This window comes from Vigna angularis, chromosome 11 (assembly GCF_016808095.1).
Source record: "Vigna angularis cultivar LongXiaoDou No.4 chromosome 11, ASM1680809v1, whole genome shotgun sequence".
NCBI lineage: Eukaryota > Viridiplantae > Streptophyta > Magnoliopsida > Fabales > Fabaceae > Vigna > Vigna angularis.
This window is the reverse complement of record NC_068980.1, coordinates 8,401,323-8,424,531: the sequence shown is the minus strand read 5'-3', so window position 1 is coordinate 8,424,531 and position 23,209 is coordinate 8,401,323. Positions and strand designations below refer to the sequence as shown.

Genomic DNA, 23,209 nt, shown 5'->3' with positions numbered 1-23,209 from the left:
TTTTGTTATATAATATTAATAAATAATTAAATAAAAACATCGTGAGGAAAACATTCTAGTGCGAGTCGTTCTCGTGTAAACGGCAGTTTGGTCCTTAAAATAACGTCGTTTTCTGAAAACGCTACAATCTCGTTTTCAGTTGATCTGATCGTTAAACAAAAAAACAGGGTTAACGGTAGCAAAAACAATTAGTAATGGACCAATATACCCACTTGCGTCGACTTTAGGGCACGCACATGCGGAGTTAACGCCTCAACCGCCGGTGGGACCCAACACAGTGGCACCCATTGTAAATAAATACCAAACAAATGGATAATAAGGTCAGGGCAATTATTCCGTTGAGTAGACCCCACTGTGTTCAACTATAAAACCCCGAAAGCCATGTAACGGTCTCATACAACCAAAGCAAAAAAAAAAACTCCGCCGCCACCAATCAATAACTGTCGGCAACACAGCAATCCCACTTTTCCATTAACTGCTTTTTCGTGCTCCGAGCTCGCCGGAGCCGACATTCGCAGCGGCGCGTTACCCCATTTTCTTATTCTCTCAAAACAAAATGCAGCGCCACCGTGTCTCCGCCGTGTTTATTCTAAGCCTGTGCTTTAACATTGCGCTAGGACAGACTCCTACTCACAGTGTCCTGGACCAACATTGGTACCCGGGAACCGCCACGTGGTACGGCGAACCCGAGGGCGACGGTAGCACCGGTAAGGACTAAAACTGAGTCGAGATGTTGACTCAACAATGCAAAGTGGAAATGAACCTTATAAGTTTGATAATTAACATGATTAACTGGCTTTCTAACACGTTTTAAGATGAGTTTTGTTGGGTGATAGTGAATGAGGAACTGAATTTGATGAATTGATTGGATCAGGAGGAGCATGTGGGTATGGTACATTGGTGGACGTGAAGCCGTTGAAGGCAAGGGTGGGTGCAGTGGGGTCAGTGTTGTTCAAGAAAGGAGAAGGATGCGGGGCTTGTTATAAGGTGAAGTGTTTGGACCATAGCATATGTTCCAAGCGGGCAGTGACGGTTATAGTAACAGATGAGTGCCCGGGCTGCCCGTCTGACCGAACGCACTTCGACCTCAGTGGCTCCGCCTTCGGCCGCATGGCGTTTGCCGGTGAAAACGGTCAGCTCCGCAACCGTGGGGAAATCCCAGTCATTTACCGAAGGTATGGATCACATTTACAGTCACATTTACACATACCATTTTATGTTTTTTTTTTCTTAATCTTGTTGGACTAGAATACTATGATAGATAGAGCAGTTGAATGAACATTCTTGGGTGAAACTGAGTGTGAAATGTGAAGTAGAATTTCAACGAAAATATCATGAGTTTTAGTCAATCTTTGCCGTGGAAGTGTTCAACTTGGTACAAAAAAGATAAAACCGTAATAATGTTGAGAAAGGACTACCTCCTTTTGTCTTTTGGTTCTGTTTTTAGTTTTTGACAGTGACATCGGGTTAAGTGAATTGTGATATGTAAAAAGATTTTTTGACAAGAAAAAAGAAAAAGAAAGGATAATGTTAAAGTGTGTAAAAATTTGTTAACACAGTAATTCATCTATAAAGAACTAAAGTGATGACATTATAAAGAAAATCGTTGAGATTTTTCAATTGAGAATTTCTCTTACACAGTGAAGAATTTGCAGACTTTTTGGTATTTGCTGGTGAGCATTGACTATTCTCTTGCTACTTCTTTTCATGTCCTATATTTTTAGAAGATGTTTTGAAAAACGACGTTGAAACTACCCTTTTGTTCTGTGGATTAAAAAGGGAAAATTTATAGTGATAATGACCTTTGTCCTGATTTGTTATTATATTTTCGGCAGAACACCATGCAAGTATGCTGGGAAAAACATCGCCTTCCATGTCAATGAAGGTTCCACACCTTTCTGGCTATCACTTCTTGTGGAGTTTGAAGATGGAGATGGTGACATCGGCTCCATGTATATACAAGAGGTACACTTCTTTCATCTTTCTTCCCCGCATTCCTTAACAAGCATCCACGAATAATTATATCTAACTCTGAGTATATATATGTATAGAGAGAGACATGTATAAGAGTGAGAGAAAAAGAAACCTTGAAATTCTGGTGTCCAGAAAATCATATATACAGCCACTTTATAGTAGCATCTTACATATCAATAAGAACATAACGAGATGCTCTATATATTTCAGTAATTCATAGCTAGAAAGTACAAATATTCGATTTAATTAATCTAGTACTAATGCATTGCATATGGGTCCAAGGAATTTTCATACCATCAAACTGATGAGCTGTTAAATTACCCGTGGACTTCCAAGTTTAATTTTTTTTTTAAAAGAGTGGAAAAATTTGTATGTCTAAAAGAAAATAATAGCAAAAAGCATAGACAACAAGGACATGATTGAGTGGAGAATTCCACTTCCAAGTGTTGTGGGACGATCTTTTAGATCACGTGGCGAAGCTATGCAGTTCCACCTTTTGTACTTTAGATTGGAATCATTGTATGATCTGCTAAAGTTGCTGTAATCCAATTCTACCCAATTAAAAATACCATATATCCAGAGTGTTATCTTCACATAATGTGGACCATTGGCACACAATGTCTCTCTTGTGTACCTTCTATCTGTATCTTTTGAACCAGAAGCATGTGACAGGGGACCTCTAAAAAAATTCCTTTTTTTCCATTTCTCCCCCACAATAAAGAATATCTGCTGAGTAGGTCACAGGTGCATGTGTCAGATGAACCCCTAACCTGCATATTATTCTTATGGTACTTTGGCAACATGCAGAATAGTAAATATTTTTTCTTTTGATCTGGGTGTTAAATTTTTGTGATTGTTGAGTATTTTATGATGGCAGGGAGGGTCAAGTGAGTGGGTGCAGATGAGTCATGTTTGGGGTGCAAATTGGTGCATTGTAAGAGGGCCTTTGAGAGGACCTTTTTCTGTTAAAGTAAGCACTTCCACAGGGAAAAGCCTCACTGCCAAAGATGTTATTCCAAGCAATTGGACTCCCAAAGCAACTTATACATCACGCTTGAATTTCCTTTCTTAAACCATTTCCAAGCCTCAGGGAAGCACTTTTTACCTTTGCTCAAATTCCACTTGGAAGATACAGTTCTTGGCCTTAGTGTCTTTATGTTTTTAAATAAGAAACAAAAGTAGAAGTTGAGTGCACAAGGTTATTCAATGGTGTTTTTGTTTCTTAATTTTACTTCTTTTTTTGCATTTGTATACCTGTAACTTTGTCATTTCTGTGGTGTGCAACTGTTTGTATTTTGTATTCAAAGTGATGGGGTTGCCCTCTCCAAATTGGAGGGAGAGCTTGTAGTGGTAGTGTAGTATATATTTAGTAAAATGTGTGTATTATTCCAATGTACTTTAAATGATGAATGTATAAGTTTTAGAACCAGAGATGATAGATTACTATATTTTATTTTCATGTTGATATTGGGATGAACTACACATTCTGGTCCTTATTTATAGCTTTTTTAATTTTCGACTCTTACTTTTATACTGTTTTTAATTGTCTAGAAGTATCTTCAATAGTGATTAGAGTGTTCACTGTGGAAACTTGAAAAAACTAAGAAAAAGAAAATGTAAGTGCGTATTTATGTACCACCGCCCAAATCTTATATTTTCATAGAGTTGATATCTTATATTTTAACTATAAGATTTATTAATTATGTAATATATACATATAATAGTTCTAATTTTATGTATAACATGTATTTTTAAATAAACCATTAAAAATAATTACAAAATTCAAAACAAATATGTTTTATGAATAAATATTTATAGAAATATGTGCTAACAAATCTTCAAAACATAATAAAAATTATTATATTGATGTATATGTAAAGATTTATACCTTGACATCTATTTCATTTATTACATTGATAACACATCCATTTTTAAGGATAATTTAATATTTAACCAAAAATCATATTAGAAATTTATAACTTTTTATTTATTAAAATTGTTATGGTCTAGAGTTAGAGTTCTAAATAAAAAAAAACAAATAAAGTGTGATTTAAAGTTAATAGTATTTTAAGTTAAAAAATTCAAATCCAAATGGTTGGTCTACCTATTTGTAGTCTTAAAGACTTCAAATCTTATATCTCGAACTTTTTTACTCTTTGTTCACTTGAATTTAAGAGAGAGTGATTGAGTGTATTTGAGAATATTTGAAGATAAATTTTTTTGTTGTTTATTTGAGTGAATTTGGAGGTAAGTGAAAGTGAATTTGGAAGCAACATTTGTGAGAATTAGTGTAGGATTTGATTGATGTGACAAAATAAAAAAATTTACTTCCAAATCCACTCTCACCTACCTCCAAATATACTCAAATAAACAACACAAAAATTTATTTTCAAATCCTCTCAAATCCGTTCAATCACTCTCTTCCAAATCTATTCAAGTGAACAGAGCCTTAAAGATGGATCCTTTAACAACTTTTTTTAACAATTTTTTTTACAATAGGACATGTGTCACCACTTTATTGGTCTGCTTGAATTTATTTTCAAAAAATATTTGAAACGGACCAATCACAAGCCACCATGTATGCATTGTTAAAAAGTTGTTAAAAAAAATTTCCTTTAAAGATTAAAGATTAAGATATAATCTCTCTTATCTTTTTCTAAAATATCACAAAGATTACAAGGAATAAATCAAATTCACTTATTGAAAACTTATGTTCAACTTCTAAATCCAAATTTATTTCACAACCTTTGAAGTCAGGTCGGCTTAAAGACATCACATTCGGATTGACCTTGGGATGGATGGGCACTACAATTTTATAAGGACTTAGGTCCAATTTTCTAGCCTCAGATAATAACTTCAACATGCATGTTTGGATCAACTTTAAGGCATACGAATAATCTTTCAAAGCTTCAAAGTTGGCCCTCAACCAACTAGGACAACATACAGTCCCCTAATCTTGAGCAGTTCTAAAACGTAAAGGTTAAATAGTCCTTCTAGGAACTTCTCTATCAATCTTCCAACTGTCACTTCAACACTTTATCAATCTAATTTCTACATGTCTCATTCTCAATGGACTCCTTTTTTTAAATGTAACATTTATCATCCACACTCGCACTTGCTTACATGATTCTTCATATCCTTATGTTTTCATACATGGCCCATGATCTTTCAAATATTTTTAAAACCTCTTCAATTTTTTGAACCTTCAATTTTCACATATTGTCATCATCAACTGCTTAGGTACCTTTGCCTTCTCCTCTATTCTCATTCCTCTCTTCCTCCTCATTTCTTCAACCTTAGTTGTTTTATCCTTACCGTAGCTTTATATTAGTCCTTGTACAAACGTTTCAAAAGAGTTTTCTTCGAAATTCAAGCACTTATCTATAATCCAATCCTACTAGAGATATCTCCTCTTTATTAGACAAAAGACCTACACTTTTAGAGTGTTAAGTGATTAAATGACATTCAACGAGGATTATCCTATGATTCTATACAAGAAGAACTTGAGAATGAACCTTTAACATTCAAAGGATATGAAAGAATGAAGATCATGGCTTGGAGTATAGTTCTTAGGAACATTAGTTTATGTTTCTTGGCTTGGAGTATAGTTCTTAGGAACATTAGTTTATGTTTCTATACTTTGGACTTTGGGCTTTCTTAAATTAGTTTTTGTTTCTATGTTTTTGGGCTTTGGACTTTCTTTTAGAAATTAGTTTATGTTTTTATATTTTTGGGTTTATGCTTTCTTTTAGGAGTTTTAGATTTTCTTAAACTTATGTGTTTATATATAAAGATACCAAAAGCTTATGCAAACAGTTTTAGTCATATTGAATTTGATTTTTTATCAAAAGAGATAATTATCTTGGTTCTTGTTTTAGAACATCGATTTTTATCAAAGATTAACATCTTTGAGGCGAATCTTCATTGACTTATCAATATGTTAGATTGTGATGTCATTCCATTCCAATCTAATTCTATGTTCTTTATCTTATTTTCTTGTTTATATTTCGAAAAGAAGTCAAAGTTAGAAATAATCGTAATATTTCTTAGATATGATCATATTATTTTGGTATTTATAGCAAGGTTCTGCTTTGGATTTTTTCTTAAGGTAAAAATATCGCTTTGGTATCTGGAGCAAGGTTCTAGATTGAATTTCTTATTCTATCTTATCTTATCTTATATCTTATTTTTCAATCATATGAAGAAATTTTTTTGAATATTTTGTTGTAAATTCTTACTTTGAAATTCTTGAGTAACTTTTTGGTATATTTTTTGTTTGTCGCGTTTTTTATTTTAAATTGAATTTTTTTGCATTTGATTCATATAAATTATATATGTTTTTGTGTGTACAGTTTCAATTAATTATTATAAGTGCAATTGCGTTGTTTTATATGAGTTTCTCTGTTTGAACTACAAAATTCATTTAAAAAATTGGTGGATCCAAATACAAAAGAAAAGAAAAAGAAATGATCCAAACACAAAAGAAAATTGTAGAGTTCAATACAAATTATTTTATTGCACTAATTGTTTATGGTTTGTTTGATCTGTTGATTGACATTTAGTCTTTTCTTAGAATCTGTATTGTTTACATTATCTCTTTATTATAGTCCTATTTATTCTAGTTTTATTGTTTTGTGTCTTTTAAAATTCCTTAAAGTTTTGTCTAAAATCTCTTTATTTTTTTGCCTCCTGAGTCAAGTTTAGATCTCATAACATTTTTCTTATTGATTATCAATTTTGGTTTAAGGTCCTGAAGATATTTTTCAAGTACTACAGAGAATTTGAGTGAAAAAACACAGGAGAGTATATTGACAAAAAGCCTACAAGTGTGATACACGAGTGGATTTGAGTAAAACACTTAGAAAAGTGGTAAGATCTTAAAATTATTATTGTTATTTTGTTTTACTAACCTTTGTTGTAAGATCTATCAATTTAAAGCAATGCAATATGGACTTATCCTACTCCTCATTGGGATCATTTGGTTATAGGAATTGAAAGTGCCAAGAGAGTTACACGAAGATATACATCTAGTGTTTGTGTAGTCTTAGAAGAGGAATTCAATGAAACTGTGTCATGCACAATACATCTAAATGGCAAAATATGTCAGTTTAGAAGAAGGCATTAGCATGACAGAAAATATTTGTCAACAAATAGGACAAGTAATCTAAGATGCACTAAATGTGAAGTCTATTGCTATAAAAATCATCAATGTTCTAATTGAAATACAACTCTGATTATCAATGAAGACCTCAACAACTAAAATCTCTACTTGAAAGAGGTGGAAAAAAGAACATTTCAAAAATTAGATGAGTTGAAAAAAAAGACAAGAAGATAAACTTAAGATAGCACAAGAAAAGGAAGAAAAAGAAATAAGAGAGAGAGAGAGAAGAGAAAGAGAAGAGAAAAAAGAGAGAAAGAACAAGAGAAAGAGAAAAGCAGGAAAGAGAAAGAAAATAAAGAGAGAGAAGATGAACAAAAATAAGAAAAATAAGAGAAAGAAAGGGAGGTAAAAGAAAGAGAGGATAACAAAAAGAGGAAAAAGAAAAAAAAACGAAAAGAACATTTGATTTGTATGGAAAGAAAGTACAAATTCATCTCATTTTATTTTGTTATCTAGGAAAGAATTGTTCTTCAAAAAGCATCAACAATGGGGAGAATAAATAATCATATTATCTAGGAAAAATTTATTCATCAAAGACCAATGACAACAACAATGAAAGAAAGAAAGGATGACAAAAAAAGAAGACACAAGCTTGGAATTCAATGAATATGTGTTTGATACTCTTTTAGTTTGTTTTTCAATTACTTTAAATAGTCAAAGTTATTTTTTTATAGTTTGGACACAAAATTAGAAATAGTTACATAAGAATTGGTTTGTTTGTCCATTCTCAACCAATCTATGAGCAATGACGTGAGTTTGAAAATATATGCATGTAAGTTAGCTTGCTTGTCCATTTCTAAACAACGAATAATCAAAGTCATATTTATAATTTGATTGTTTGTCCATCTCTAAACAACGAACAATCAAAGTCATGATTTGTGTTTCTCAAACCAATTTATTTTGGATTATTTTAGATTTGTGTTTTTTCTGTTTTCAAAAGGCGCATGATAAGGAAAAAAAATTAAGAAAGAAGCTACTACATAAGTTATCCACCAAAAGCTACTAAAAAACTTATCCACTTCATAAAAGGATAAAGAAAAATTTAAGAACCAGAGAGTTATTTCTAACACTACCAAACATAAAGAGAATGAATTTTTCAAATGGTAAAATTTATTGAACAACTTCTTAAGCACAAACAGAACAAGGTACAAAGTTGCTGACATTTTCACTAGATATGAAAGAGGACTCTCCGTGATTGTTCTACTCAAGTGGAAAACCTTAAAAACATGATTGTACACTATGACAAGGAGACTGACAACCTCTTAAGAAAGAAAAAGCTGTCAAAAGGAAAAGAGACTGCAACTCGTTCTGCTAATTCTAGATCTGATGGTCGGGGGCCTTCTGTTGAGATCCTTGTTGAGAACTTAAATTTTCAAGGCTCAAAAGCAAGCTTTTGGTATTATGACTTTTCCCACTGGGCTCATGGTCGTGCCCATAACCTTTATGATGGTGATGTTAAAATGTTTAGGACTCAAGACCTGACTTGTCTCCATGAGAACCTCAAAGAAACTGATTTTGGCAAATGAACAAGACATTGATTGCTTGCGATCCAAAGCAACTGATTGCATCTCAGCAAGAGATCAATCGCCTACGATCCAAAGTAGCTGATGTGGCTCGTCTTCAACAACAACTTAAAAGAAAGGAACAACGAGAACCTTCACCTTAAGGCGAGAAAGAACTTGAAGATCTTCGCTCTTCCTGGGATATGAAGGAGAGAAAACTTGAAAATAGATGGAAGAAAACTAGAAGAACGAAATTTCCTCGTCCTTCGGGGCTTGGGTTAGAAACAACGTTAGAGTGAGTGAGTCCTGTGGTCTGGTGCCGACATTTCTGCTACCGGATCCCATCAAATCAGTTGTTGATGGAGGAACACTAGTGGAAGATTAGAAATTTACCTCACTTCTGATGCAACCTTTTTCTTATGAACTTTTTATCTTGCCTACTTTGTTTAACAATTTTGCCTTTTTGTGTTATCCTATCCTTATGAACGGGTTCGTTTTCTTTTCTTGTCCATTCTACTAAAATTGCTACGATTTAATTACTCAAAGTAGGTATGATAAACTTGTTGAGTACTTCAAAATAATTCTATGTTTAAATGAAACTCTAGTCAGCACTTGTCCGAATGGAACGCACATTCTTTAAAACCTGCTAGGATCTGGTTCTTTGAGCTAGGGTGTCGAAACTTTAAACTAGCTGCTAGGCCAACCGAGCTAGGGTGCAAAACTTTAAACTAACTAATAAGCCAGCCCCAGCAGTGCTGGTGTGTCAAGTTTAAACTAATGTTTGAAACTAAATCATCATTAAAATCCAATTACGAGGCTTGAAATAAAGAAACATTGGCCAAATGGGCCAAACTTGAGACAAAGGAAATGAGGATTGTTCTTTGAAAAGGCTAAAGAATTTCAAAATTCTAAACCATGAATATAAGTTTTCCTTGTGCTTATTGTCAGAAGCTAATTACTGTTGAAAACTCGATAATAACCACAAGAAAATTAAAAGATGTTCAATATTCTTCAGCAACTTGGATCCCAAGCTGTTTGGATAATTAAGATAACTAGCAATTCTATAATGTTGACTGTGAACTTTCACCAGCTTTCTAAAAGAGGTAGTGGGACAGAGAACCTGATCTGTGTATGGGAACCTACAATACAATCTGAATCCAAATTGTGTATAGGTTGCCAATTCTCCCTCAGATAACCATAGTGGATACAGGAGTAGAGTACATGTCTTGAAAAGATTCAATACTTATACCTCCTCAATATACCTCCTCAATAGTATATAACTCCCTCAATAGTCTATAACTAGATCAACAGTATGGACCAAATTTATATTTTACCAAGCATATTGAAATTATAAATCAAATCATCTCAATGATTCACAATGCTGGGTGTTGTTTCAAAAATCACAACTAGGTTTTAATACCTCTAACGTGAACCAAAACAACGTACAAACAAATCCAATGTGGAAATTTTGGGGTTAGAGACAAAAAAGGAGGGGGCAATGAGAGGTTAAATAAGAAAACAGTGGAGGCAAAAATAATAGACAAGAAAAAAAATATAAGTAAACATTTCTACCATCAGATTTCTCAAATGAACATAAACCCACATTCCAAAGTTCATAGTACTACAAAATCAAGTCTTACAAAGATATAAATAACCAGCACAAAAAGAAAACCTAAAATATCCGTAAGGTAACCACAAAATTGACATTTGAAAAAGTCCCTAATCGAACAAGCCGAATCCCATGTCATCATCACTCTCTTCTTCAGGTTCTTCCTATAAAATTTTAACAGATACAAATTAGTCGATCACAAGCAAACAAAAGGATGAACAAAAAATTGCAGGAACAAGAATTTCAAAAGCGTTACCTTCTTTTTCTCCTCAGCAGCAGGGGCGGCTGCGGCAGCACCTCCCCCAGCAGCAGCAACTGGGGCAGCTGCAACAGCAACTGGTGCCCCACCGCCTGCGGCATTTGCTATCAAATCGCCAAGATTTTTCTTTTCGGCAAGTTTAGCAAACAAGGTAGGCCAAAAAGAATCTACTTGAACCTTCGCAGTTTTCAACAAGGTGGCAATACTGTCCGCCTATTTATTACTTAAGGAACAACACAACATAGCCAAGCAAATTCATTTGTGATTAAACGAACGCTAAAACCCACTATTTATGTCCCAACAGATACGTAATTGATTAGACACACTTGTCCAAACAACCATTATTAAATTAAAACGAAATAACTTCCTCGGAACCACTCTCTACCTTCAAAAATCTTCTGTTCACATCACAACTGCAACATGGCCTAATCTGTCAACTATAAAACACCGGTCAAATTAGACCCACATTAATCAACATAAAAACATTAACAGAATCAAAAGATTTGAACTTTCCTCTTACGAAAGATCAACCTCTGCTTTGTTTTAATCACAATTTTCAGTACTTCAATTATTCAAAAATCTAATACAACATTTAAACATGAAACAAGATAAATTGTTTCAAACATCCACTTACAATTCCTCAACTGTGAACCTATGGGAACACAAAAGGATACAGTGACGGCGATTCCTTCATCATGAAGGATGAGTGATGCGTATGAACAAGCAGTTTCTGCGATCGACATTTTCCGACTGCAGAACACCATACAGACCAGAATGACACAGTCAAGAACGACAGTCAAATAAAAAAGCGAAACATTGAAACGATATCAAATCGAAGAAAGTGCAACAGCGAAATGGCTACCTTCAGCAATAACAGATCGGAGATGCGCAGCGAACGACGAACGGAGACGCGCAACCAACCGGAATGAAAGGCTTTCCTAGGGTTTGAGATTTAAGAACTGAGAAACCGGTTAATGGGCCTAGTCGTCTCGAGCCCATTTTTTAACCCTTGGTCCAATCTGAGTCTAAACTAATAACGCCTAAGCAATAATTTTTCAAATAACATATTATTAATTCATACTTTTATACTATTACATCATTGTTTTATACATTTTTTATTTTATTATTTAATAAGTATTTTTTAAAATTAAAACAATTAATTTATCAATTTTATCTTTTAAATAACTGTTTTTGAAATTAAATATTTTTTATTTCTCATTTTTGTAATTTATTTTTTAAATCAAAACAACTATTTATAATAAAAAAATATTTACATAATATTTTAAATTACTTATATTTACTTTTATAGTTATAATTTTTATTTTTTTATTATATAAAAGTACACTAATAACATATATGTTTTCACTAGTTATATCATAATTGACATAAATAATACTATTTGTTAACGTTTAATATTTTTTTAAAATAAAATCATTTTAATTAAATTTAATAAACTTGTTAAATATTATAATAGTTTAATGAAATTAGCTATATAACATCAAATTATATATTGAATTGAGTTGAGATGTTGTTAATGAAATAATACATTATAATTATTTATGTATTTTTTGAATAATATAGTATTTTTATAAAATACTACTTGTAAAATAAAAATTTATGATTTAAAGCTAATAATATTTTTAATTATTTAACAATGATAATTTTTATAATTTAATAACATAATGTTAAAACCACTTTAACTTATTCTAACCCATGGAGGTTATGGGAATTAAGACTCATTCATTTGGTGAACCAATAAAAAAAAGAGATACATGAAAAGTGCGTTGGGATATAGCCTTTGCAAACTAACATTCTGGACAAAGATGTGACGGAAATTATTTTTAACAGAAAAAACTCAATTATAAACATTATAAGCTTAGGCTACTTAAATTTTTAAGTATATGATGACGACTTTTATATAAATTTGATATTCAATGAACAAAATGACATCATTCAATTTCAAGTAGTTGATCTTCTCAGTAAAGCAACTAGTTATTATTGTTGTAAATGTGATTTTTGTAGTAAACACAATTTTATATTTGCTTATGAATCATGAATTTATGATCAAACCTGGGTTAGTTGTATACATAACAAACATATAGTAAATTCCATGAATTCGTAAAATTTCAAAATGGGACTAACTTAAAAGATAATGTTATCATTAGGGAAATAAGAAGTACCAAAGTAAGATGGCACCAAAAGATTTCCTATGAAAACCTATAAAAGTAGGATAATAATTTAGATCAATGCTCTCTGTTGGCTTCTTGGAAAGCCTAAAGTATCTTCAACTGGCCAACATTTATTCTCCATTAATATAGCAACAAAATTTAGCAAGATAGGAAAAATGCAGAGTATATTAAAAAAGAATTGCTATAAGAAAAATTGTCTTTGTGTCATTAAGCAGTCGTTGATTCAGATCTAGCTACTTGCTCACCTTCAACTATACCAGAATCTTGTGGTTCACCATTAGCAGCAACACCTTTTGCAGGAGAAGTAGGTTTGTTTCCGGCAACACTTGTAGTTGAGTTTGTCCCACCTTTATTTTCCTTCCCCTCCTTTGCATCTTTCTTATCTTTGTCATCTTTTGCATCTTTCTTATCTTTGTCATCTTTTGCATCCTTTTCTTCTTTGGGTGGAGGAGGCATCATATGAGAAGGAGGATTTTGTTTAAGCTTCAAAATCATTTGACGCATTCTTGCTAGATCAGTAGGTTTCCCTGGCTTTGGACCCTGAATAACATGAACTGAAGGCTTATTATTCTCAGCTTCTTTCTTTCCTCTTCTCTTCTCAATATTAGGAACCTCTCGAGGAATGATCTCAGCTATTGCTTTCCAGTAATGTTGGTGAGCTTCTTTGTGAAACTTTTCTTGATTGGACAAGTATATCTGCACACACTCATTCTCTTCATTTGCATACAAATAAACAAGTATCACAATGCTACATGAATGCATGTGCTTTCCCAAATCGATTGCAGGTAAGATAGTATAACATAACCATGAACAATGAATGCATGATTCACAAAAAATTACAAGAACTAAACTATAGCATTGGATGGTTATTTCTACCTTTTCTCTTTCCCTGTTGTTTTTTTTGTTCGACTCACAGTTGAGTTTTCTTTTCTCGTAAAAGGCTTCTTTATACTCTTCAGCTTCCTTTATAATCTGATTTCGCATCTCCTTCTCTTGTGTCTCTTTTTCCTCCAGATGAATGGCATTCAAACTGCATTACAAAATGTCAAGAAGAAAAAAAAAATACACTATCAGGAAAACACACCCCTATCTAAGATAACCAGATCTATACAAATTTCCATAACCGATTAACATTTAAATCAGTCTTTGAAGTAGTTTATCCCAATCCAATTCACACAAATTCTCTTGCATAACAAAACCAAATCATGCAGGTGTTGTTGCAGAATAATAAAAAGCCTCGAAATGAAAATAAATGTCACCGTCGCCATTCACGTCTGGCATGTCCTTCCTCCTGCATTTGAGATGGGTCGGGGAGCATTGGTCCGCCGGAGGTGAAGGTGGTGTCATCGGCGGGAGCGGATTCGAAGGGGGAAACAAAGTCGGGATTGGGGGTGGAAACTCCAAAGCCATAAACAGAAGGAGATTGTGGGTTATTGTTGAAATCATTATTGGTATTTGGATCTGCATTGGGTTGAGGTTGTTGATCATCGTAATCGTAATGCTGAGACTCGTATTCCATGGCCATGCCTGAGTAATTGTTGTCATCTTCGTAGCGTTCCCTTGTTGGTGATTGATCTTCAAAAGAGTCGAAGGATGCCATCTCTCCAAAGTTGCGTTCGGATCACAAATCACTATCAATCTTCGATAATCTTCTAATTCTACTTCTGTTTATGTTTCATCATAGGCACAAAAATACCTACCATTCACACTCATCACAATTATTTTATTTTATTTTTTATTATCATTATTATTATTGTCATTGTTTTCAAATATTTTATATTTGTAACTTTTTACTCGATCTTTTTTTTCGGTGCAGGTTTTTTCTTCTACCACTATTTTTCTTAATTTTCTTTTATTTACATAAATTGTTTTGTATATTTATTCATTCCTGTAATCTAACAGTTCCTTTTGCATATGGCTTTCTTAATATAATGTAAACCTATTGTAAGAAATTTCCTTTTTTTTCTTTGCATGTTAGTTTCTATGATACTAATTTAATATCATAATTCAATACTGTAGCTTCTTTGTTAATAAATTACGGACAGGTTTGTTTGTGGTTGTTTTAAAAAAAAAAACTTATTTGAAAAATATGTAAAAAAAATCAAAATAATTATTTTAATAAGTAAATCATCTATATTTTTTTAATAAGTGATTATTTAAAAAAAATGTACATTTTACATTTAAATGAACCAACCTATTTCTTTTAAAAGATTTATTTAGCAGATTTTAATAAATGAATGAACAATTGTTTTCATATATGAGTTGACATATTTTAAATTTTTACACAACATTAGTTTCTTAGTATTTATATTTCAAATCTGTATTGTTACTGCTGTGCTTGAATTTTATTTGGATTGATCTAATGGATTTGTCTTAAATTTTAGCAAACAAACAAATATTAGAAAAATTGTAAGACATAATAAAATCATAGTTTTAAAAAAATAGTAATACAAGAATAAAATTTTATCAATGATAGAGCAAATATAAATTTCTTGTGTACAAAATAAAAATATTTTTGGTAGAAAGGATGACAATGTGACAAAGAGGGAAAAAATTTCATTATCTTCTACTTATCTTTAATGAAAAAATTCATCAAATCTTCGTACCCAATCCAATGGGTATGAAAAATGTCTCATTCTCATCCCCTCCATAGTGAGTATATCTATGTATCTTTATTCCTCCCAATAGTTGATTTCTTAGGAATTTAATATCAATTAATTAATTTTTATAAAATAATAAAAATTCTTACAAAAAAGAAAGATAATATTATAAAATATTCAATATTAAAATAATATATTTTTATTTATTCAATGTCAAATATTTTAAAAATTTTATAATTATAAATACAATTATATATATTTTAAATTAGAGTATCAAATAAAATTTCATCATAACCAAAATCTTTATTAAATTTATTTTATAAATGTTAATAAAAAGAAGTTGATAAAATTTAAAAATATTTTTAAAATACTAAAAAAAACCATATATTCAAATTTAAAAATATTTTAAATGTTTCTTTGTTCTTATTCTTTAGATTCTAATGAGATCTATATTTTTATACACTAATAAAAATTATAATATACTACTAGAATGAAATCCAACACACAACAAAAATTAAATTAATAATAATTAAAATTTAATATAAATATTTTATCTTTTGAATTTAATATAGGTTAGATGATGATAAAAAATATTCATAACATTAAATTATTATATTATTATAAACAAATTTTTTATACAATTCTAATGATAAAATTACACGATGATGAGTTATAATAAAAATAATTATATAAAAAATATCAAAACAGTATTATACGTAATAAAAAGAAGCAATAAATAAAAATATTAAAAAAATAAAAATAATTAAATGTGTGTTAAAAACAATTTAATATATCATTAAATAAAACTACATAAAAGAAAAACAAATATATAATTAAAAGTATAATAAGATAAAAATACCTTAAAAATCTAAAAATTATTTTCATATATAAACTAATAGGACTTTTGAAAGATAATAAAAATTATTCTAACAAAACAAAAAGAAATATTCAAATAAAATGAAAATTAAAAATAAAATAATAAAGAGATAACTCTTTATATTATCTAATAAAAAGATTTATGTTATTTATCATTGAAAGTTAAATATTTTCATACGAAAAAATAAATAATAAATAAAAATATTACTAGAAATATTCAAGACAAATTCATCCTTACAAGTGTTACTGTGAATTTTTTTTTACTTGTGATGTTAATGTGATAACTTTAAATAAATAAGGGAAATGTAATATAAATAAAAAAATAAAATGTGGATGGTAATGGAAAGTAATGACCTAAATGGTTAATATAATTAGTGTTGTTGATATAAATCTTCTAATAGATATGATTAATAATTATATCTCTTGTTGTTGATATATATTATATATTATTTTTGTTATTATTACTTTAATATATACAAATATTGAAATATAAAACTACTATTAAAGAGTTCATAACTTTTATGAGAAAAGAAAAGTATATTATATATCACTGTAACTTGAAAAATATTGTGTAAGAGATTTTTCAAACTCAAGAAATTACGGAGACAATTCATATTCATAAAACAAATAAATTTTTAACATAATGTATTTAAAATTTTGATGTTTAAGAAATTAGTAAACTAAATAACAGTAATTGTAATTTTTTATAAACATTTTTGTTTACTGAATTTAATTTAAGACTTACTTTTATTTTCATTTTGTCGGTGATATTTATAATTATATGTAAATAAACTTTGTCACTGAGTAGGAAAAAAATTATAATTTATTTTATTTTATATAATGAATAATTTTATATTATATTCGATATAATAATAGGATTAAATATGTTTTTAGTCCTTCAATTGTGAAGCGGATTTGTTTTTAATCCATCTTTCAAAGTAAGGTACATTTTAGTCCTTCTCTTTAAGGAAATCTTAATTTTTGGTCCTCCAAAACTAACACCGTTAAAAACCAGCTGATGTTGCTAACGTCTGTCCACGTGTGTTCATAGTTTTGCTTCCTATCTCTTGCCACGTTGGTATTTTTTAATGTAAAGTGAGAATATTGGTTTATTAGGTTGATTAGTAAAGTTTGCTTCAAAGTGTATTGTGAAGGGTGAAGAGCGAAGACGAGGTCATCATTTAAGGTGGAAAGGAGGTTGAAGAGCAAAAGGTTAGATTTGATGTTCTTGAACATTGGTGTAGTTGGTAACGTAAGTTCATATTTCTCTTTCGTGTGAATAAATGGATGGACTTTTCGAATTAGGTTTTGGGTTGGGACTAAAGGGTTCTTTCTTGATTTACTTTCGAAGGGAAATGAAAGTTGACAGTGGAGGAATTGGTTGCACGCGAAGGAGCATTGGTTCAGGAATGTCCCAAACATGTGGATCATCCTCTCACTTAGCTTCAAAAATGTGTGGTTGTGGGGAAAAATTGTTGGTGTTGAAGGAAACTACATTGAAGAACAGAGGGAGACTATTTTATAGATGTAGAAATTGGGTAGTAAGTGAGAAAAAAATGCTTTACTTATTATGATGAAGTTTGTATTACTGATTTGTAATTTCTTTTGCAGAGTAATGCAAGTTGTAACTATTTTGAATGGGTTGATGAAGGACATAATGAAATTGAAGGAAGCTTACAAAGGAAGAGTGAAGAAGTTGAAGTTTGTATGGAAAAGGTTGTATTGGATCTAAGGAAGGAGAATGATAAGTTGAAGAGGAAATTAGAGCAGGAGAGGAAAAATTTCAAAATGATGTTGGTCTTCTTTGTATTGTCATGGGCATTGACAGTGGTGTTATGTATTATGTTTGTTTTGAAGATAAATTGTAATTAGATTCGTAGTGTTGTGATGTAGCAGAACTTTGAAGTTGAGTTATGTCATTATGTTTGTGTTATGTGCATTTGTATGAAGATTATTGCTGTGATTTGAAATAAAATGAGTTTAAACATATAATTGGTGTTGTATCAGTAAAGATGCAATTAAGCAATGCAATAAAGATGCAAAATGTAAATGGTAGAGGAGGCTATGCTAGACTAATGCACGTAATTAAGCTATTATCATTTTGAAATGTGAACTTGGAATTGTTTCAAGAGCATTTTCCCAAGCCACTTAGTGAAATAAATATGCAAGCTATGAAATGAAAATCTAAATCAGCATTTTTAAGCTGCTGGAATAGCAGAAAATGAAACTGGTACAAGCTGCTGGAATAGCAGAACATGAAACTGCTACAGAGGCTTCTTCGTGTTCCAACTACAACCCCTTTTCACTTGGTATAAGGGTAGCTTAGTAGGTTTAGCTTTGTGGTTGTGGATACACCAAAACAGATGTCACAGTAGCTCAAACACACTATACCAAGAATGCACCAAACCAGAATTAACACAAAAAAACACTGATTCAGCAGCTTTTTCAGAAAATAATAGCCTTAAAATTGGTGGTCTAGGTAGTGAAAATGCTGAGGTTGATTACAAATGAAATTCTCTTTATCTTAACATGTTTAATTCATGAAAATAAACTTGTTTGCACTGCTTTTTTTTTTATAGAATCACAGTATCTCAAAATTTGACTTGTGAAACCTCTTATTCCTTCAAAATAGCCAACTCTACCACCCAATCTTAAGCTCTTATCTCAAAATAGACTTTGGACACTGAAATTAAGTGTAGGAAAACATTTGAAATATGAGAAAGACACTAGAAGCACAGATATAAGATGTTCAAGAATGATTTTCATGCTAAACTACATTAGAAAAACCAGGAAAAGCAGTTTCAGCTAACTGTTGCACAGATGCAAAGTTGTTTTGAACATTGCTTCACTGTCATCTGTGAGTATTCTGAGGTTGTTCATGGCCTTTTTGTTTCGACCCCTTCCACCATAGCTTGAAGTCTCCATCATACTTGAATTCTCTAACAAATCCCACTACTTCAAAGTATGACCACATGTTGGGATCAATTCCTTTTATAACATGTATTTCTCCTCCCACATATTCTACTTCCTTATTCTTCATGAACTTCCCCATGTGATGCACAAAAACGTCAAAAACCATTTCTTCCTACATGGTAAAATGAAAAATTTACACAGAGAATGCACAGCAAACAAGCAACAGTAAATCGAAACTAGATAATTACCTTCTTCTTCGAAACAGCAAACAGAGAATGCACAGAAAATCGAATGCACAGCAAACAAGCAACAACAAACAGAGAATGCACAGAAAATTAGTCTTTCTTTGACACACAATGCACACGCACTGGAACCACAAAAATAGGGAAAGCAAATTCAGAGAAGGAACACGAACCCTAAGTATTTTCAAGACAGTTGTTACTAATTTTAAGTGTAAGAACCCCAATTTCATTCGCTTATAAAAATCCCTAATTTTCTAAGTACAACAACCCTAATTTCATTCGCGTAAAAAATTCAATTAACACATGTCATCAAACAATTAATCACACGTGGCAAGAGATAGGAAGCCAAGTTGTGAACACACGTGGACAGACGTTAGCAACGTTAGCTGGTTTTTAACGGTGTTAATTTTGAAGGAAAAAAAATTAAGGTTTCCTTAAGGAGAATGACTAAAGTGTACCTTACTTTAAAAGAGGAACTAAAAACAAATCCGCTTGATAGTTGAGAGACTAAAAACATATTTAACCCTATAATAATACTACTAAAATAAAAATCACATGATCAATAATCCAAAAATAGATAATCTTTAAATAAGAGCATTTTATTAGAGTTATCAAAAAGTATCAAAACTAATAACATTATTTTTATATATATACAATTTAAGAAATTTAAAGAGTTTTAACATAAATCACAACTATTTTTTAAAAGGTATTTTAAATTGAAACAACTCTAATATTAAGAAGTAAATTATTGTAACATCATTCTTCTAAAGTATACCAACTTCTCTTTTTTAATATGCTCACACAATTAATGTAATGATGACAAAATAATAAAAAATACACCAAACCAATAAAAAGAAATGATAAACTAATTTGTAAAAGTGATATCATATAACAAAACTCAAGTTATAATCATGTATAATTTATTTATAAAGACATATAGTTTACAAGTAAAAGTTATTATACATTCAATTATTTAGATGCATGCATTGACATTAAATTTTGACAAGTTTTATCATTGTGGTGGTATTCATTGTTTTGCATAACTATTAGAGTATCAAGATAACCTCTAGCACTGAAGTCATACATCAATGAATACACAATAGAAACTCAAGCCTAATCCAAAATGGAATAATGTACACTATTCTCAAACAATTCACGTACACAAATAATTATAGTGCAAAAGATTTATTGTATATCCCTAAAACCATATCACAAGTCTCATAAAATGGAATAATTGAAAAACTTTGCCAGTCCCACTCACTCAACAAGAGCATATACTCGAAGTAGTTGATAATGTTAATTTTTAACATTATTTTGACATATTTTATTAACAAAAAAGAAAAAAAATATTCTCTAGCTTTTGACATGTTCTCAAATTTATCTTGTTTTTGTAAATAATTATATTTTTGGTTATTTTAATCTAATTATACCATCAATCCCCATTTTTTGTGTGTCTACTTTAGTGACAAGAAGCTTTTGTATCAACTCAAGGGAGTTGGCAATCTAAAGAAGCAATAAGAGAAACAAAAATATGCAATCATGAAGAACACAACATTGAGCGACACAGTAAGAAAGCATCACATTTAGTTGACGTTGAGTAGTTAGAGAGAACAATGATAGCTAATATTGAGCCGTAGGAAGACATTGTTGAGCGTCATTCATGTCGGGAAGTTTAGCATTGAGCGACAATAAATCAACATTGAGCGATGACATTATAGAGAACAAATCTCCAATAAGATGCTTAGTGGCAGAGGACATGTGTTGAACGATACTTATGTTGTTGTGGCAATATCACTACAAAAAATTAGATTTTTACTGGGGGTTATTTTTCCCGTTTCCGACGGTTTTAACCCCCGGAAAATACGTTATCTGCGGTTAGGAAAACCGTTGGGAATAGTTGCGTCACTAAGTAATTACCGACGATTTTTTGAAAAATCGCCGCAATTAGCGGGGATTTTGAAAAACCGCCGATATTAGCAGGGATTTTACTAAAACCGTCGATATTATTGGAGGTTTTACTAAAATCGCTGGTATTAGCAGAGGTTTTACTATGACCACCGGTATTAGCGGGAGTTTTACTAAAACCGCCAAAAATAACCAGGATTAAGCAAAACCGCCGATATTTTGTGGGGGTTTGTGAAAATCGCCGGTAATTTCTTGGTTTACATAGTTGGGGTTTCTAAAACCGTTGAAAATGTAAATAATTTAATTTTTTTTATTATTCAAATTATTTTATTATCATTAATAAACCAAAATTAGATAATAGGAAACCAAAATTAAATGTAAACATTAAATATAAACCAAAATATTATTATATAAATTGTAAACATTAGAAATACAATTAATGTTTCTCAAAAATTAAAATAAACATGTTACGAATAATAATTATAGTTTTGTAATTTTTCATTATCTTCCTCATTTCATACTTTTTCATTGTCTTCATCACTTGGTATTTTTTCATTATTTCACCATTTGATAAACTTCTTTTTTCAAATACCTACAATATAAAACAATAATTTGTTAATAATATTTAAAAAATTATTAGACGAATTTAAGAATTATTGATGGTTGAAAAATGTTAAAATATGATATAATAGAAACTAAATAGCCAACTTATATTTTAGAATTAAATTAAAACAAATTCATCGATAAATATATCTTTATGTATTAATTATAGTTAAATAATAAAATATATTATATAAAATTTAACGTCTCCTGATATAACATTGTTCACGATTTCGCCCTTAAAAGTCCAAAATATTCGACGTTATACACGATTTTTGTACTAGTGTTAGTTCATATTATTTATTAATTTGCAATTATTTGATATTTCACGAGTCTCTTGAGAAATGATATTCGGTCTTATCGATTACTACTATGCTTGTTTAAGAGTTAACATTCACTTAGCGACTAAAAGTCTTGTCCAGTAACTTTAGCATTGAAACTATTTTCATAATAAATCACACAGCAAGTCCAATACACACCCGACGAGAGCATCCTTGGAGCTCCCAGGATTTTATTTAAAGAATTTCGTCGATATCCCATGACAACCAATTTAATGAGTTCTTTGACTTTGGAGTCCTATTCTCGCCTAACGACTACCGAATTTGTGAGTTCTTTGACTTTGACATCGCCTAGTGAGTCTACATAATGTAGAAATCCAAAACTAGCGAATTTGATAATACAATCCCTACCAATATTAATTCAATGCTTCATACATGCTACAAACTATTATAATATATATATATATATATATATATATATATATATATATATATATATATATATATATATAGAGAGAGAGAGAGAGAGAGAGAAATATTGCAAAAGTTAAAACCTTAGAACGTTTAGAACGTGGTTTATTGAGCAACGTTCAGTTCATTTTCTTAAGTGCTCCAACGGTATAAAATTTAATGGGTTTTATTTTCTTTTATTGATTTTATTCTCCCTAGCTCTATAAATAGAGAGTTCTTCCTCCATCCCAAAACAGACCAAATCAGTCTTCTCTCATTCTCCTTTATTCTTTTCCTCTTCTAAAAATATTCTCTGTAGAGATCCTTCCTAGTTCTAAGATCCTCAGAAATATTCTGGGAAGTTCTTGTTGTATCTTGGGGGACTTGCGAATACACTGCAAATAAGTCCTTAAGGACAGTGAAACTACAAGAAATACTTGAAGATTCTACCTTTGCATTCAATAGCCCATACTCATCAAACATGACAATTTTATCATACCATCACAGTTGCAAAAACACACTTAGTTAATTAAGTAATTTAAAACTTAGAATAATCAAATTTAGTTCCCCTTACCTATTACAAAGGCTTTTACTATTCTAAACATCAAAATGTCTCTAACTTTATAAAATATTCTATCTACATATAAAATC

General features: G+C 30.8%; 3 protein-coding genes across 3 annotated transcripts; 1 reads left to right on the top strand and 2 right to left on the bottom strand.

Annotated features, from left to right (window-relative positions):
- Window positions 1–412: 412 nt before the first annotated feature.
- On the top strand, window positions 413–3,448 carry LOC108333497 (expansin-B3). Its single transcript, XM_017568962.2, has 4 exons — window positions 413–707; window positions 875–1,175; window positions 1,836–1,965; window positions 2,852–3,448. The coding sequence occupies exons 1-4, from the start codon at window positions 557–559 to the stop codon at window positions 3,044–3,046; spliced, it is 777 nt and encodes a 258-aa protein (XP_017424451.1). The 5' UTR covers window positions 413–556; the 3' UTR covers window positions 3,047–3,448.
- Window positions 3,449–10,174: 6,726 nt separating this feature from the next.
- On the bottom strand, window positions 10,175–11,527 carry LOC108333310 (60S acidic ribosomal protein P1-3). The gene is made up of 4 exons (XM_017568716.2): window positions 11,368–11,527; window positions 11,180–11,255; window positions 10,503–10,718; window positions 10,175–10,410 (listed from the first exon to the last, which is right to left on the bottom strand). The coding sequence occupies exons 2-4, from the start codon at window positions 11,246–11,248 to the stop codon at window positions 10,357–10,359; spliced, it is 339 nt and encodes a 112-aa protein (XP_017424205.1). The 5' UTR covers window positions 11,249–11,255; window positions 11,368–11,527; the 3' UTR covers window positions 10,175–10,356.
- A 1,097-nt stretch (window positions 11,528–12,624) lies between these two features.
- LOC108333472 (clathrin light chain 1) lies at window positions 12,625–14,389 on the bottom strand. Its single transcript, XM_052870898.1, has 3 exons — window positions 13,954–14,389; window positions 13,571–13,724; window positions 12,625–13,390 (listed from the first exon to the last, which is right to left on the bottom strand). The coding sequence occupies exons 1-3, from the start codon at window positions 14,292–14,294 to the stop codon at window positions 12,902–12,904; spliced, it is 984 nt and encodes a 327-aa protein (XP_052726858.1). The 5' UTR covers window positions 14,295–14,389; the 3' UTR covers window positions 12,625–12,901.
- Window positions 14,390–23,209: the final 8,820 nt, after the last annotated feature.

Coding starts and splice junctions, on each gene's coding strand:
- LOC108333497 (XM_017568962.2), top strand. CDS start 557: ATGCAGCGCCACCGTGTCTCCGCCGTGTTTATTCTAAGCCTGTGCTTT. Junction 1,176..1,835: donor ATCCCAGTCATTTACCGAAG/GTATGGATCACA, acceptor TATTTTCGGCAG/AACACCATGCAAGTATGCTG. Junction 1,966..2,851: donor GCTCCATGTATATACAAGAG/GTACACTTCTTT, acceptor TTATGATGGCAG/GGAGGGTCAAGTGAGTGGGT.
- LOC108333310 (XM_017568716.2), bottom strand. CDS start 11,248: ATGTCGATCGCAGAAACTGCTTGTTCATACGCATCACTCATCCTTCAT. Junction 10,719..11,179: donor ATGAAGGAATCGCCGTCACT/GTATCCTTTTGT, acceptor AGTAATAAATAG/GCGGACAGTATTGCCACCTT. Junction 10,411..10,502: donor CTGCTGAGGAGAAAAAGAAG/GTAACGCTTTTG, acceptor AAAATTTTATAG/GAAGAACCTGAAGAAGAGAG.
- LOC108333472 (XM_052870898.1), bottom strand. CDS start 14,294: ATGGCATCCTTCGACTCTTTTGAAGATCAATCACCAACAAGGGAACGC. Junction 13,725..13,953: donor GCCAGACGTGAATGGCGACG/GTGACATTTATT, acceptor TTTGTAATGCAG/TTTGAATGCCATTCATCTGG. Junction 13,391..13,570: donor ACAACAGGGAAAGAGAAAAG/GTAGAAATAACC, acceptor GAGTGTGTGCAG/ATATACTTGTCCAATCAAGA.